The following is a 15,232-nucleotide window of genomic DNA, read 5'->3' as shown; positions in this document are numbered from 1 at the left end:
TAGATTCAGCATCAAGAGGGGTGTATTATGTAATTGCGCGTGCACTGTAATTGGGCCGGCTCAACTGATTCTACGCTCCAATTTGGGATTAGTTGATTAATTAACATACTATACCTGAAGAAAAAAAAAAGGGCTGCAGATCCTCGTGGCTGTGGCGCTGGTCGTCGTGGATGGCTGCAGATCGTGCTGGATGTGGCGCATGCAGTGGAGGTGTCGACTGGCGGCGGCGGCCACATCGGTAATGAGTACCAGCGTTCGCCTGTGATTGACGGCGGAGGCGGAGATTAATCATCACTTGGGCTGCCAATAAGATGGGCCTCCCAAAGTACAGGGCCAGATGTACGTACTTGGACTCAAGCTCCTAAATGGGCTTCACTGATCCAGCCGATAATACATGGACTTGAAATAAAATTGGACAAGCATCTCTATCCTCGCATGTTCGGTCCGGCTGGTTCGAGAGTTTGATTTTTTTTAATAAGATAATTAACCCAAAAAGTCCCGGTTGTAATCCAGACATAACATAATTTCTCCTAAAATGGTGGTTCTAGTTTAATTTATGTGATCACGATGAAAAACATGTGTTTTTGGTTGCTGACCCGATCAGGACAGATCGAATGAAATCCGGACGTACCATACATTGTGTATGTCTTAAAATGGTAGTTCTAGTTTAATTTATGTGATCACGACGAAAAGCACATGCTTTTGGTTGCTGACCCGATTCGGATAGATCGGATGAAATCTGGACATAACATATATTGTCCTAAAATGGTATATCTTGTTTAATTTATGTGATCTTGACGAAAAAGACACGTGTTTTTCGTTGCCAACCCGTTCCAGACATACCGGATGAAATCCAGACGTAACATATATTGTCCTAAAATGATATATCTTATTTAATTTATGTGATCATGACGAAAAAACTGAGTGGTTTTTTGTTTTCGACACGGTCTGTGCATTGCCTCCACAGACCGACTATCTGGGAGCTGTTTTGCACTGTGTTTGGAGTACACGCAATGCATTTTGTGGCGAACTGTAACTACCATCACTAACTCCGTGCACATGAACATGTCAAGAAAATTCTCAAATTAAGCGCACAACCGGCGGCTTCACAGGATGTAGGGAGTAGCACCTGATGTAGCCAGGGAGCAGCGTAGTACGGAGGTAGGGAAGAAGGGAGGAGCGTGGGACGGAGGCAGAGAGCGGCGTCGGTGAGTGATTGAGGTAGGGAGTGGCACCGGCGCGGGAGCGGGACGGAGGCACGCCGCACGCGCATTGGCAGAGCGGCGGACGGAGGCTCGATCTAGGCGTGAGAGATGAGGTGGAGTTGCGGCGGCGTGGAGCGATGGAATTGGGGAAATAAGAAAGATCAAGAGAAAGAAAGAGATCGATGTGATGCGTGCGCTAGGATTGAAGGGCATTTAACTATTTGCCACATGTGGGTCCACATATGTGTATGACATGTGAATTTAGTGGCAAATAGTTAATTACCGCATATAGAGCTTATTCGGTTTGTAGGATTTTCAAACCGTAGGAATAGGGAAAACATATGAATAATATAGGAACGCATGTGTAAACCTATGGATTGAAAAAAATTTCCTATGGTTGTGTTGCAAACAATCCAAAGGATTGAAAAGATTGGGTTGGAGTGGATTATTTTTTTTCCTTTGTTTTCCCCCTAAAAGTGGAGGGATAGGAATTTTTCCTTTCATGCATTCCTTTGAAACGAATGATAGTATAGTGCTCATTCCAAAGGATTAGATATTCCTGTACTTTTCCTTTACAAATCCTTTGAAACGAATAAGCCCCTAAAAGTGACAGATTGGATTGAAGCCTAGGGTTTCTTGGTTGCTATGCTACCGAATAGGCCTGGTGACCTATGGGCCTTGTTGGGCTATAATCAAACCAATAAACTTCTCATTATGCCGTGTTTAGTTCCCAAGTTATCTTCAAACTTCTAACTTTTCCATCACATCAAAACTTTTCTATACACACAAACTTCCAACTTTTCCGTCACATCGTTCCAATTTCAACCAAACTTCTAATTTTAGTGTGAACTAAACACAGCCTTAATTCATGGGCTAGATGGCTGTTGGTTTGGTTCGTTTTGGCTCACGAAGCCAACTCGAGCTGGCTCGTTATAATAAACGAGCTAAAACCTTGACTTGGCTCGTTAATAAATCCAAACGAGTCGAGTCGAGCTGAGCCGAGTGAGCTAACGAGTTACGAGCTTTTCGTCCAGCCCTAATCCACTCTAAGCTCATGTTTTTGCTATGTCGCGTAGTATCAAGGCAAATCTCGAAGCTTATGCCACTTGTCTATTCAATTAGTGTAGGTTAGATGTGTGTAAGTAGATAACCAACACAATTTTATCTAATAATCCAAATCTATTCTTGTGTTTTTCTTACGGTTCAATCAAACACTCATTATTATATTTTCTAATTCTTTTGCATATATGTATTTCTATCATGTTTCTTTGTTTTTTCTATTCCTATTTTTTATCAATCCTACGTTTCAAATGGGCCCTAAAAGTATTGCTACTCATCCATCTAGTATTCTAGTGAACTAGTATAAAAAAGGGATAAGTCCATTTTACACCCTCAAACTTTTGTGTTTGTCTAAAATACACCCTCAGACTACAAAACCGGGTATCTAACACCCTCCAACTATTAAAATCGGGCAATTTACCCCCTAAAACCAAATCAAAGTGGTTTTTTGGTTACGTAGCATCTACGTGTCAATCCAAGTCAGCAAAATTATTGAAGCAAAATCCTCTCCTCTCCTCTCCCTCTCAGCCTCTCACTCTTTCCTCCTCTCCTCTCTCTCTCTCTCACCGACGGGAGCTGCGCGGCGCAGCGGGCTGGAGCGGCGGGCTCGGCACCGGCAGCGGGCACGGCGACGACGACGGGAGCGGTGGCGGCGGCGGCGGTTGCAGCTGCGGCTAGGTCGGCCGGCGTCCGAAGGTCGTGGGGCAGCGGATCCGTCGGCCGTGGAGCCGGCCGCTGGCGATGACGACGACGGTTGTGGTGACGCCGGATGCGGCGAGCTCGGCCGGCGGCATGGCCTAGGGAGGAGCTCGCGGCACTCGACGGCGACGGCCATGGTGCAGAGTTTGCCGGCTCGAGGAGCAGCAGGAAGAAGGAAGAAGATGGGGGCGTGGATGTCGCGGGTGTGGTTCTTGATGTTCCCGGCGAAGAAGTACAAGATCGTCGTTGTGGCAGGAAAGCGGTGGGAGAGAGCTTGCTGGGGGCTGGAGGGAGTGAGGCCAGTGGAAAACGGGATGGAGGCTGAGACAGAGGGAGCTCGTCGGCAACTTCGGCTGCTCCATTGAGATTTTCAGGGAGGAAGGGGAAAGAGCAGAGAGGAAAGAAGAAGAAGAAGAAGAAGAAGGGGGTGTACTGACTAGTGGGACCCCCTCTCCCCCTTGGTGACGTGGAATTCTGTTTTAGAGGTGGCATCCAATTGTCCCAAAACCAGCCTAAAACTGCTTTGAGGGGGGGGGGTGCTTTGAGGGGGGGGGGGTGGTTAAAGTTTCCAGTTTTAATAGTTCGAGGGCGTTAGATATGCGGTTTTACAGCTAGAGAGTGTGTTTTGGACAAGGTAAATAGTTGAAGGGCGTAAAATGGACTTATCCCTATAAAAAATGACCATGACTTGGTCATTTTTGAAGCTTCAAGTTTATGGTGCGCTTTTGCAATGTTTAAAGTATTGTGTTTATTATTTAAGGTTGTTTTTTATACTATATTGTCGATGTCCTTATTACTGTTTAAGATGCTCGAAGAAAAAAAAATGAATAGGTTCTCTGCGTATACATGGACATGCAGTACGTTTCTACTACTACGCACACGGGCAAACTAGTACCGTCTGGCTGTACACCGAAAGCAAGCTGTGAGCTGACAAAAGGGTGAGCATCAGTAGGCGTAGGTGTAGACGGGGGTTGGTCTCTCTCCGGTGTCTTCTTCCCGCGAGAATCCACGCATAAAACGGCCGCACGCGCACGCGCAACAACTCCTCTGCCACCGTCGTCAACCCCATCATCTGCACGGCTGAACCGGGGGACGGACGACGACGACGACGACGACCGGAAGAGACGGCTGCTGGCTGGTTCCCCCATTCTTCGCCTCATCTCACCCGGTCGCCACCCAACTTTTGCCTCCCAAATCATCGTCGAAATGGCGGGCCATCTGCTCCTGCTCCTCCTGCTCGCTCTCCTCCTCGCCTCCTCCGTCCTTGCCAAAGCTGCCGCCGGCTTCACCGAGGTCAGTAAGATGACAGATCGAGCTTGCAAAGATTGGTTAGCTAACTCTATAGCTGGGAGGCTGACAATGTGTAATGGTTGTGTGTGTTGCAGGAGAAGGGCGTTGCTGGGATCAGAGGCGTGATAGGGTCGAGGCCGCCGAGCTGCGAGGGGAGGTGCAGGTCGTGTGGCCACTGCGAGGCGGTGCAGGTGCCCATAACCCCACAGCAGCTGCAGAAGAAGAGAGGCCAAGGCGACGACAGGAGGAGGAAGAAGAAGCAGCTGCTCGGCCATGGCGACAGAGCTGCTGCTGCCGGTGGGAGGGCAATGCCTGATTCCTACGACGACCACTCCAACTACAAGCCGTTGAGCTGGAGGTGCAAGTGTGGGGGAATGATCCTGAACCCATGAGGAAAATCGATCGATCTCCACCGGTTTGATGAACGAACCTGAGGTCGATCTTGTGGATATATAATAGTACAGGGGATTTCGGGATTCTTGTTTGCTGATTTCCATCTTTGAATTTGTTGATGATCCTTTTGTTTTTTGGGGGCGAGAATTGAAGTTAGCTTCCAACTTGCTGCCGTTTATACGGGCCCTTTGTAACGATCACTAGCTGCTACTCTAGCTTTGGTGAAGTCATGCTCTTTTGATTCAAACATGTGCAGGATGCCTGGTTTATTACTATGCTCGCACTTCGTTGCAGAACACCTGAGATCTCTTAATCTTAAGGTGCGAGGATAAAGCTTTGAGCAAAGCATATCTAATTACAACTGCGGCAATGTGAGAGCTGTTCCGGTTAGGAGTACAGGGATTCTCCTTGTGTTGTGATGCCGAGCTTGACTAGACGTGATCACAAATGGACGAAACCTACTATAGTACTAGTAGTAGGAGCACTACTTCTACTCTAGCTACTCCTCGAGCCCAGTTATTCCATCCATCGGATTCCTTCCACAGATAGGCAGAAACTAGCAAGCCTATAAGTTTTTTCTTTCTTTTTTTTTCTGAAATAATTACAGAAGGCCCTAATAAAAAAAACTAATTATAAAATCCGTTGTTAAAACAGCGAGACGAATTTATTAAGCCTAATTAATTCATCATTAGCAAATATTTACTGAAGCACCATATCGTTAAATCATAGAGTAACTAACCTATATTTAATATTTTATGTGAGTGTTTAAACGTTTGATGTGACATATTGTAAAATTTTAGCGTGAGAACTAAACAGAACTAAACAGGGCCTATAATACTTCCTAAGTACTGTACTACCAGCTTAATACTCCGAGAAAGACGTTTATCAATGTTTGAAGTACTATTACTGTACTAGCTGCGGCAAGGGGTGGTGTTCAGCTTATAATACTTCTTACTTTACTTCGGCTGTTTCTAGTTAAGCGTAAAATTTAGATTTTGTTTGAAATTGAAAATGATGTGACTTAAAAGTTATGTGTGTATGATAGGTTGATGTAATGGCAAAGGACTAAAGTTTGGATCTAAACTTTAGATCTAAACACAGCCTTCCTCTGTCTGCTAGTAGTGTAGTATTGACTTTGTCCCAAAATATATTTTTAAGTTTTGACTGATATACAGTTATCCAGATTTATAATCAGAAATGTTTATATTTATATTTTTGACGGTTGAAGCAGTTGTGAACTGATCGTTACAAAGTCTCATTTATTCTAAAATAAGCTAATTTTTGAGTAATTATTATATCTAAATTTACGAAAGTAGTAGAATATATAGATATACTGGGAGTAGATAAAATAAATAATAATGGTACTGGAATTTAATAAGGTAGAGGTACTCTTTTCAATTTTTTTATTGGTGCAAGAGAAAAATAAACTTACTTTAAAAAATAAACGGCTTCAGTACTGAGATTTAATAAAGTAGAGCTATCATACTATTTTTAATTTCATATTGGTGCGAGAGAAAAATAAACTTACTTTAAAAATAAACGAAGTCAGTACTGTATATATTTTTTTTACTACCTCCGTTTTAAAATTATGTTCATCTTTCAACCATCTCACATATACCAATACAAAAGAGCCTCGTCGATTACTTATATTCCCTAATAAATCAAAACAATTCATTAGAGAATAAAAATTAATTTATAGATAAAAATTTTATATATTTGTTCGTAACGATTTAAAAGCCAATTGAAAAAGGAAATTACGTTGAAAACATCTTTGCATCAACTTTAAAATCAAGTTCGAAAATTCAAATTTTAGTTTTTTCTTGGCTTATTAGGCTATCTCATGGGGCTCTAGAATATCCATGCTTTATCAAATCTCAATGTAACTACTTTTTATTTTTATCTTTTCTCAATACAATAATTCCTTACTTTTATATACTTTGATGTAATGTTTACTCCAAAAATAAATTTATTAACTTTTGTATATATTTTTTTTATAAAAACATACCCGTTTAGGGTGTGTTTAGTTCCTAAAAAAAGTTGAAAGTGTGAAGAAAGTTGGGAGTTTGGATAAAAAAGTTGGAGGTTTATGTGTGTAGAAAAATTTTGATATAATATGATGTGATGGAAAGTTGGAAATAGGAGAGAAACTAAACACGGCCTTTAGTAGTTTGAAAAACATGCAAGTGTAAAAGGAGCGAAGTGTTCATTCAAAACTTTTCTACTTACATAAACTCCTAATTTTTTTTCTAAACTACCAACTTTCTCCAAACTTCTCCCCAAATTCAGAAACTAAACACAGCCTAAAGTTGGATAAAAAAACCTATAGTCGCTCTTAAAATGGGACAAAAGAGTACTTCCTCCGTCCCAAAAAAAGACAAACCTTGGTTTCCGTGTCCAACGTTTGACTGTCCGTCTTATTTGAAAAAATTATGAAAAAAAATAAAAAGACAAGTCACGCATAAAATATTATGTTTTATCATCTAACAATAATAAAAATATGAATTATAAAAAAATTTTATATAAGACGGATAATCAAAGTTGGATACGGAAACCCAGGGTTTATTTTTATTTTTATTTTTTTTGACGGAGGGAGTATGGCTAGTGCTACTACCCCTATTAATTATGCAATGTGGAGTTAGCTACTAGCTCTAGTGTAGGGAGACAAGATTTGCATCGCTAGTCTAGATTTTAGATAGATCGAGTATTATATATGGTGATGCATGGGTGTTTGACCATAAAAAACTAATTACAGAATCCGTCGGTAAACAGCAAGATAAATTTATTAGGTCTAATTAATCTGTTATTAGCAAATATTTACTATAGCACTACATTGTTAAATCATAAAGTAATTAGGATTAAAAGATTCGTGTCCCAAATTAGTTAATCTGTGCAATTATTTTTTTTTCTATATTAAATCTTCATAGTTCCGTTGTCGTGTCACCCGGCGCAACACGCCACCATGACCTGTCCTGTCCAATTGAAAGGCCTTTTCCATAGCTGCTTCTGCTGTAGCAGCAGAGCGAAAGCAGCCAGAGGCCCAGAGCTTCAGCTTCAGCCTACTACTAGTACTCTACTACTCCCAACTCCATGGCCTTCGTTCGCCTGCACGACGGCACAACCAAAATGCGCAGAAACTCCCAATACTCCTGCTACTGAACACAGGAGGGGACATTGCAAGAAAATTATACTAGCCCCAGCATATACTAGCCTGCACACAGGAGAGGCAGCAGCTGAAGAAGGAAGCAAAACAGTCAAGCTTTTGCATTGCAAGCAGCCGATTCTGAATTCTGAAAGCTGTGATTCCTTGCTTGCAAGGCAGGGAGTCGCACACGGGCAGGCAGGCAGAGAGAGGCAGTGGAGAGCGTGGGTGGCTGCATCCTGCAGGCAGGAGGAGGGGAAGCGTTTTGCTCCAAAAGGAAAGCTGAAAAGGCCTTTGGCCTCGCGCTGTGCGTGGCCGTGTTGATGTTGAGTAGCGCCCGGCCGGCGGGCGTTCCCCTCCAAGCTGCGCGCCAGTGGACAGTGGTGGCCATGGCCATTGCACTACTGTGCAGCGATATGGCTGGGCGCTTTAAAGTAAGTGCACTGCACTGCACTGCGCCGATGGGCTCTTTCTTTCTGACCTCCTCGGTTGTTCTTTACACGAGCAAGTTGATAGTATAGCCAAATACTACTAACTCCAAATCATTTATAGCCAACGTAATAGCTAATTCATACAATAGTTGTTTACTAAATAATTAATATCTGATCCTACTTTTCATACACATATTACGTCTTCAAGTTCGTGCTGTAGCTAACTACAGATCTATAGCCTGCTGCTCCTCTCTCTCTTTCTTTATCTCTTTAAAATATATTTATAGCTGGCTTATAGCATGCTATTATACCTGCTCTACAGGGCATTTTGGTTTTCGATGGCATGTAATTTTAGTGCCCTTAATGAAAGGATTAAAATGTTTTATGTAATTTAAGGCTGAGTTCTTCAGGTAACTTTCCCAAATTAATTTTCTCATTTTTCGAGTGCATATTTTTTAAAATATTAAATGGTGCGATTTCTAAACAAAATTATATAAAAGTTGCTTTAAAATATAACTAGCATAGTGGCTAGCGCATATTACGCAGCTAGCATAATATATTTTCTGTAGTATAATAGCATATATGTTTTCTCATTATATTATTCAAATATATTAAAATGACAACATAATTTTAAATTTTGCAATAACTTTACGAAACTACTAATGTGTAATATTCATATTGTATTTTATATACGTGTTAGTTATTAATTATTTTTAATATCAGATTTTAGTTATTTGTTATTTATATATATTCCTATATGGACTATAGACTCGTCTTTTAATATTTCTTTTTTAAATTTCGAATTTTCTGTAAATTGTATTTCTCTTCTTCCAATATTATTTATTTTTATTTATGAATTTTTATTATTTCTAATTATATTTCTATGTGGACTCTAAACTCATCTTTCAATATTCTTTAATTTTTAATTTTGAATTTCAGTTACTTCTAAATTGTATTCCTATATTGACTTTAAACTCATCTTCCCATGTTTTTCTTAATTACGAATTTTAGTTATTTGTAAATTGTATTTTTATATGGACTCTAAACTCTACTTTTAATTTTATTATATTTATTCCGAATTTTAGTTAGTTTTAAATTCCTATATGGACTCCATACTCTATTTCTAATATTCCTTATTTTGTAATTCCGAATTTCTTTTTTTCTTAATTGTAGTCTCCTCTTCTAATATTCCTTATTTTTAATTCCAAATTTCAACTATTTCCTAATTGTATTTCTATATGGACTCTAGTCTCCTCTTCTAATATTCCTTATTTTTTAGTTCCGAATTTCAGGTATTTCTAAATTGTATTTCTATATGGACTCTGTTTTTTCTTTTTCTCCGATTAATGTGAGAATTTCTATGCTATGAGAGCGAACGTGGAGGCTCCTTTTTCTATTCCTTTAATAATATAATAGATATTAATTTATTTTTAAGTTTTTTAAGTTAATAGTACTTAATTCATCATATATTAATAAATCATTACATATGCTAATTTTACTAGAACTCTGTCAAAATAAGTGTACTTATTAAGTACTTTTTTAAAGAACTTGGAAAATAGATTAAAATATTAATGAAAAATTACCTTTTTGACCTTATGATATACTCCCTCTGTTTTATTTTAAGCGCACTGTAACTATGAGTTTTTTTTTTGTCCAAATTTGATTGTCCGTTTTATTTGAAATTTTTTTATGATTAGTATTGTGTTGTTATTAGATGATAAATAAGACGAACCATTCAGTTAGACATGAAAACTAATGACGTCAATTAAAATGAGACAAATGGAGTACTCTATCCGTTAAAAAAAGGCAACACCTCTCCTAGTACACTGTCGCTGTGGAGGTCCTTATATACGCACGTCCCGTCTCGTTTGGTCCGATCCGGTGCGGTGCGGGTGCGGTCACGTCGTTGGCCAGAGGGCCTGTCCCTTCTCTCGGGTCATCTCAGCGACGTCGCCACCTGCAGTAGCCTCCATGGTAACCTGTGCGTCGTCACGCTACGCAGATGCTACCCTCGCTGCCGTAAAAAATCCGTCGATCGATCGCCGAGATGATACCGATGATCGATGGGAAAATGTGCCTGATACCGCTGGCTCGCTCGCTGCGCGGCGAAACAGGGATCCCAGCATGTGACTCGCCAAGTCGAGTCGCCAGGGTGTAGTCGGTCAGGCCAATTGCAGAGATCGATCGATCGGTTGGTCAGATACGTTGTGCCGGACTGCCGGTGTGTGTGACTGCGCGTGGTTGTGGTAGATCGGAAGAATTCAATTCAACGGTGCATAGACACAAAAGTTCCAACGAGAGAAGACGAGAACACAAAAGGAATTAAACATAAACTAAACTTTAATCCATCCAAGTTATATCGGATGAATTTGAAGTATTAAACGTAGACTACTTATTATAAAACTAATTATATAAATGAGAGCTAATTCACGTGACAAATCTTTTAAGCATAATTAATTCATAATTTGCGTATGTTTACTGTAGCATCACATAGCCTAATCATGGATTAATTAGGCTCAATAGATTCGTCTCGCGAATTAGTGCAGGGTTATAGAATGGGTTTTTATTAATAATCTACGTTTAATATTTATAATTAGTGTTCAAACATCCGATATGATAGGGACTAAAAAGTTTTATTCTCATCTAAGCAGGAAAGATTTTGGGACTGAAATTTCTCCGTCGATTGGCAGTTGTGTTCTTTTTTTAAGTGTTTCCTTCATCTAGAATGTAGCAATTTAAGATGGGATGAGATACATCCTTAGACAATATATCTAGATATACCTTATGTCCAAATATATTGTCCTAAGATCCTAGATGAAGGTAGTAGTTCCTAACTCACTTTCTCGTCTCTCCTGTGTACGTTTCCCAAATTCTTAAAAAATATTTATATACGAAAATTACTTTAAAAAAATCATATTAATGTACTTTTTTAAAAAGAAAAAAAGTTTCTTATATTTTGTAACAAGGCTAGTAGTACTCCGTGGTATATGACCAATTGTTGGTGTCCTGCGCCAGAGTGACGCCCCAGAGTAAATTGGACCGGAATATTGTTGAGGCCCGAACAGCAGGCCTAGATTTAGTTGGGCCCGACCTGGATAGCGAGGAATGAACCAGCCCAGAACTAGTCGGCTAGGTCGGGATGCGATGGGATCCCGATGTACGTGTTGGACTTGGACCCAGCCCAATACTCCCAATATTCAAGTTTGAGGCAGGCCACTAATCCGTCGCAGCATTCGAGCCCATTTTCGTTTCGAATCAACGTATCTGCTTTGGTTCACAGGAAAGATTTAAATATCCACGCATTTCAAACGTGTTAAAACTAAAAGGCCATATGATTTTTTTTCTCAGTCCTGCGAACACGCCTACGAGGTTACTAGTGAGTCTATGGTGGCAACTTATTACTCATTTTCTGTTAGCTAAACAAATACGCTTTCTTATTTTTTAAAAAACTAAATAGACCCATTTTTATTTGTTATAATTGATATTTAATTAATCATATGGTAATTACTTGCATCGTTTCTGTGCCACGAAAAATCCAACTCACTAGGGTGTGTTATTTTCTTCCACTCTTTAGTTTTCACTTTTTGATTTTCTGCACACGCTTCCCAAATCGTTAAATTGTGTGTTTTTTTTAAGAAGAATATGAAAGTTCATTTGAAAGTATCATATTAATATATTATTTGATCTTTTTAATATTTAATTAATCATGCGTTAGTACCTATTTAGGTTTCGTGTGCCTAGGAAAATGGTATCCAAACCCCTCAAAATAACACAGCAAAGTCTGTGACCCGCGTGGTAGATCCAGCCATCCAGGAATTTTAACAATCGTGCACAAACATTTTATAACAATAGTAACAATCTGTACGACTGTACCTTATTTGCGCTTGTAGGTGTCAACGGTCGGTTTGGAAAAAAAAAAAACTTCCAACGGCCGGAATCCTTCTTCCATCTCCTCATCCAAATCCCAACGGTCATCTCTCCGCCCTTCCCCCCACTTGTCCCCTAGCTCCGCCGCGATAAAGTCTTGTAGCCGTTGGAGATCAAAATCACCAAGCAATCCCATCCCCCGCGGCGCCCCTTCCCCCCCAATTCTCCGCCTCGAATTCACCCTCTCTCTCTCTCTCCCCCCGAATCCACAGATCGAGATGGCTGCGGCGACGGCGAGGTCTCCGTCCCCCGGCCCCGGCGCGAGGCCGGGCTGCGCCGTTAGGAGGAGCGCCGACTCCAGCCCCGCCGCCTCCCCCTGCGGTAACGTCTCGTTTTGATTTGTTTCCGGTTTCGTTTTCGAACAAGCTTTCCGTTTCTGCGGCGAGCGGATCTGATCTGATGGTTTCGTGGTGATTTTGATCGAGTCGTGTTTTTTTTTGTTTTTGGTTGGATGCGGCAGATTTGGCGGCGCTGAGGAGCTCCGTGGTGTGCAGGAACGCGTCGCCGCGGGCGTCGTGGTGCGCGGAGAAGGAGAACAGCGGGCAGCGCGACGCGGCGGCGAGGGCGGCGGCGGCGCCCAAGCCCGCTCGCCCCGCGGCCGGCGCCGCGAAGAACTTCATGGCGCCGACCATCTCCGCGGCGTCCAAGGCCTCGCCAAGGAAGAAGGTGCTCGGGGAGCGCAACGAGCAGCAGCAGCTCTACCCCGTGGCCTCGTCCCCCGTCAAGCCCATGGCGTCCGAGGCGGGCGCCCCGCGACGCCTCCGGCTCTCGTTCGATGGGGCGCCCAATACTGCCCCACCCGCCGCATCCACGCCGGTCACCGCGGCGGCCGGCTCCAGGCACTCGTTCGGCGGGGAGGAGGAGCGGAGGGTGGAGAATCCCCCGTGCAAGAACCACCACCACGCCACGGCCTTCGACGACGCTGCTTCCGCGGAGGCGGACCAGGGTGCGGCTCCGTACGATCCCAGGACGAACTACCTGTCGCCGAGGCCTCGGTTTCTGCACTACAAGCCCAACCCCCGCATCGATCTGTACCGGCAAGGCAGCAGCGGTGGCGTGAGGCGGCTCGAGGACGGGTTCGCCTCCGAGAGCAGCGAGGAAACCGTCACCACCACCACCACCACCAGCAGCGAGGAGGAGGTGGTTCTTGTAGACGAAGAACAACAAGCGCATCTGTCGTCTGAGCTCGGAGATGGCGCCGCTGTTCCCGCGGCTGATGCTTGTGCCCTGCCGCTGGAGCCTGCGTCGGGTTCACCGCGGGCTCGCGTGCTGACGCCAGAGCCAGCGACGCGTTCCCCGCGCGCTCGTGTCCAGACACCGGAGCCGGAGCCTACGGCGAGCTCCGAGCGAGCTCGTCGTCCCAGGAAGAGGTCTTCCCTGAGGTTCCTGGTTGCTCCCCTTGCGCTGGTCGTGTTCATGGCTGCTGCTCTCATCTGCGTGCCGCCGCCGCCGGTGGATTCTCCGGTCATGCCGCTAACCGCCCTGTCGAAGGTGTCGGACTTTCTGTCAGTTCAAGAATTGCATCCTGTGGAGTTGGCTGCTTGGCTGAAGCAATGGTCAAGCAGTTCGTTGAATCTGGTCACATCCTACTGGGAATCCCTTGTTTGGGCGCAAGAGCAAGAGTTCTTTGGTCCGCACTTCGCAGCCAATTTGAGTGCTGCAACTGCAAGTGCGCACGAGGGTGTTGATCTCTACTGCAACTTTGTTGAAACAAGGCCAGTTCTAATGGAAGATATCGGTGCCAGTGCCTTTGAGCAGGATTCCAAGATCCAGGAGGCTGTTTCAGCAAGTGATTCTGAGTTGATTTCAGAGATCAGTGATGTGGAGCAAGAAGATATCACTGATAAGGGAGATGTGATCGATGATGGGTTCTTAGCAGAGGAGCTTAATGTTGAGATGCCGGAAGAAGACGCTGAGATGTCACAAGAAGTTTCAGGTAGCAATGGTGAAGAGATGGCATCCTTCAGTCAGGATCTGGAGCCCTCCCAACCTGCAGGAGAAGCTGAGCCACTAGAGAACATTGAAACTAGCACTTCTTCCTTGAAGCAGGATGTTCAGACTGATGATTCTGAGGGTGATCGTGCTGCCGACGGAGAGGAGAGCCCAGAGGCGGATCATGGAATGAAGTCAGAATTGGGGATGTGGCCAAGCTACCTGGACAAAATCTCAAAGCCTGCTGCTGCTGGCGCAGCTCTGGCTGCCGTCATTGTTCCAGCTGCACTGGCCTTCCTCCTCATGAGCAAGAAGCAAGATCAGGCTGTCGCAAATGCTGCCGCTGAGGCACCAGCTGATCAAGCTGAACCGGTTGTCGAGAAGACCCTATCTGGTTCGGGGAGCAGCGAGGGTCATCTTCGTGTGAAGGGTTCACAGCTTCAGACTCCTCCTGTGGCAGATGAAACCGAGAGATTCGGCGGCGGCTCCGGCGCTTCGATGTATAGCAGCAGCTTGTCTTCTGGCTATGGCAGGAGGAAGAGTGCCAAGGAGGACGAGAGCCTGAGCCTTGATCCAGTGTCCAGGAGGGATTCTGCCGCGCAACCCACATCGTCCTATGGTAGTTTCACCACCTACGAGAAGATCCCTGCCAAGAAGGTATACAATTAAGCGGTTGCTGTTTATATCCTGAATTCATCCTTTGAAAGTTTGTTTGTGCTAGGTTGCATGCTTAATTAATTTAACTTTGTTTGTGCAGAGAAACAAGGATGATGAGGCGGTGACCACCCCAGTCCGGCGTTCCAGCAGGTTGAGGAATCAGGTTAAATCACCGGAGGCGTAAAGATGGGCAGCCCCAGTGCTAACTACGATCTGTAGGGGACCTAACTATCAGCTTGATTTTAGCACTTGCTGCTTTAGCTTAACTGCTCCTCAGCTTTCATTGACATTGCTTTAGCACTTGAATTCGACTGATGTATGATGATAAATAACAGCTCTCTGCTGTTCTTTTCATCGAAAAATGGATTACGATTTCTGTTTTTTCCCCCCTTCTTTTTAGTTGTGTCTGTTGAGATGACTGCTTTCGTGCAGCTTTGTTATGTTTGCTACCTGAATATGAATGTATTAATCCAGGACATCGCTTTGTTACCATTCTGTCA

General features: G+C 43.4%; 2 protein-coding genes across 2 annotated transcripts; both read left to right on the top strand.

The window, feature by feature from the left end:
* Positions 1-3,921: 3,921 nt before the first annotated feature.
* On the top strand, positions 3,922-4,915 carry LOC107278124 (EPIDERMAL PATTERNING FACTOR-like protein 2). The gene is made up of 2 exons (XM_015773870.3): positions 3,922-4,256; positions 4,349-4,915. Exons 1-2 carry the CDS (start codon positions 4,170-4,172, stop codon positions 4,643-4,645), a joined length of 384 nt encoding a protein of 127 aa, XP_015629356.1. The 5' UTR covers positions 3,922-4,169; the 3' UTR covers positions 4,646-4,915.
* A 7,374-nt stretch (positions 4,916-12,289) lies between these two features.
* LOC4333695 (uncharacterized) lies at positions 12,290-15,224 on the top strand. Its single transcript, XM_015777782.3, has 3 exons — positions 12,290-12,464; positions 12,604-14,732; positions 14,833-15,224. The coding sequence occupies exons 1-3, from the start codon at positions 12,362-12,364 to the stop codon at positions 14,914-14,916; spliced, it is 2,316 nt and encodes a 771-aa protein (XP_015633268.1). The 5' UTR covers positions 12,290-12,361; the 3' UTR covers positions 14,917-15,224.
* Positions 15,225-15,232: the final 8 nt, after the last annotated feature.

Source organism: Oryza sativa, chromosome 3 (genome assembly GCF_034140825.1).
Source record: "Oryza sativa Japonica Group chromosome 3, ASM3414082v1".
Taxonomy (NCBI): domain Eukaryota; kingdom Viridiplantae; phylum Streptophyta; class Magnoliopsida; order Poales; family Poaceae; genus Oryza; species Oryza sativa.
This window is presented reverse-complemented; position numbering and strand designations above follow the sequence as displayed.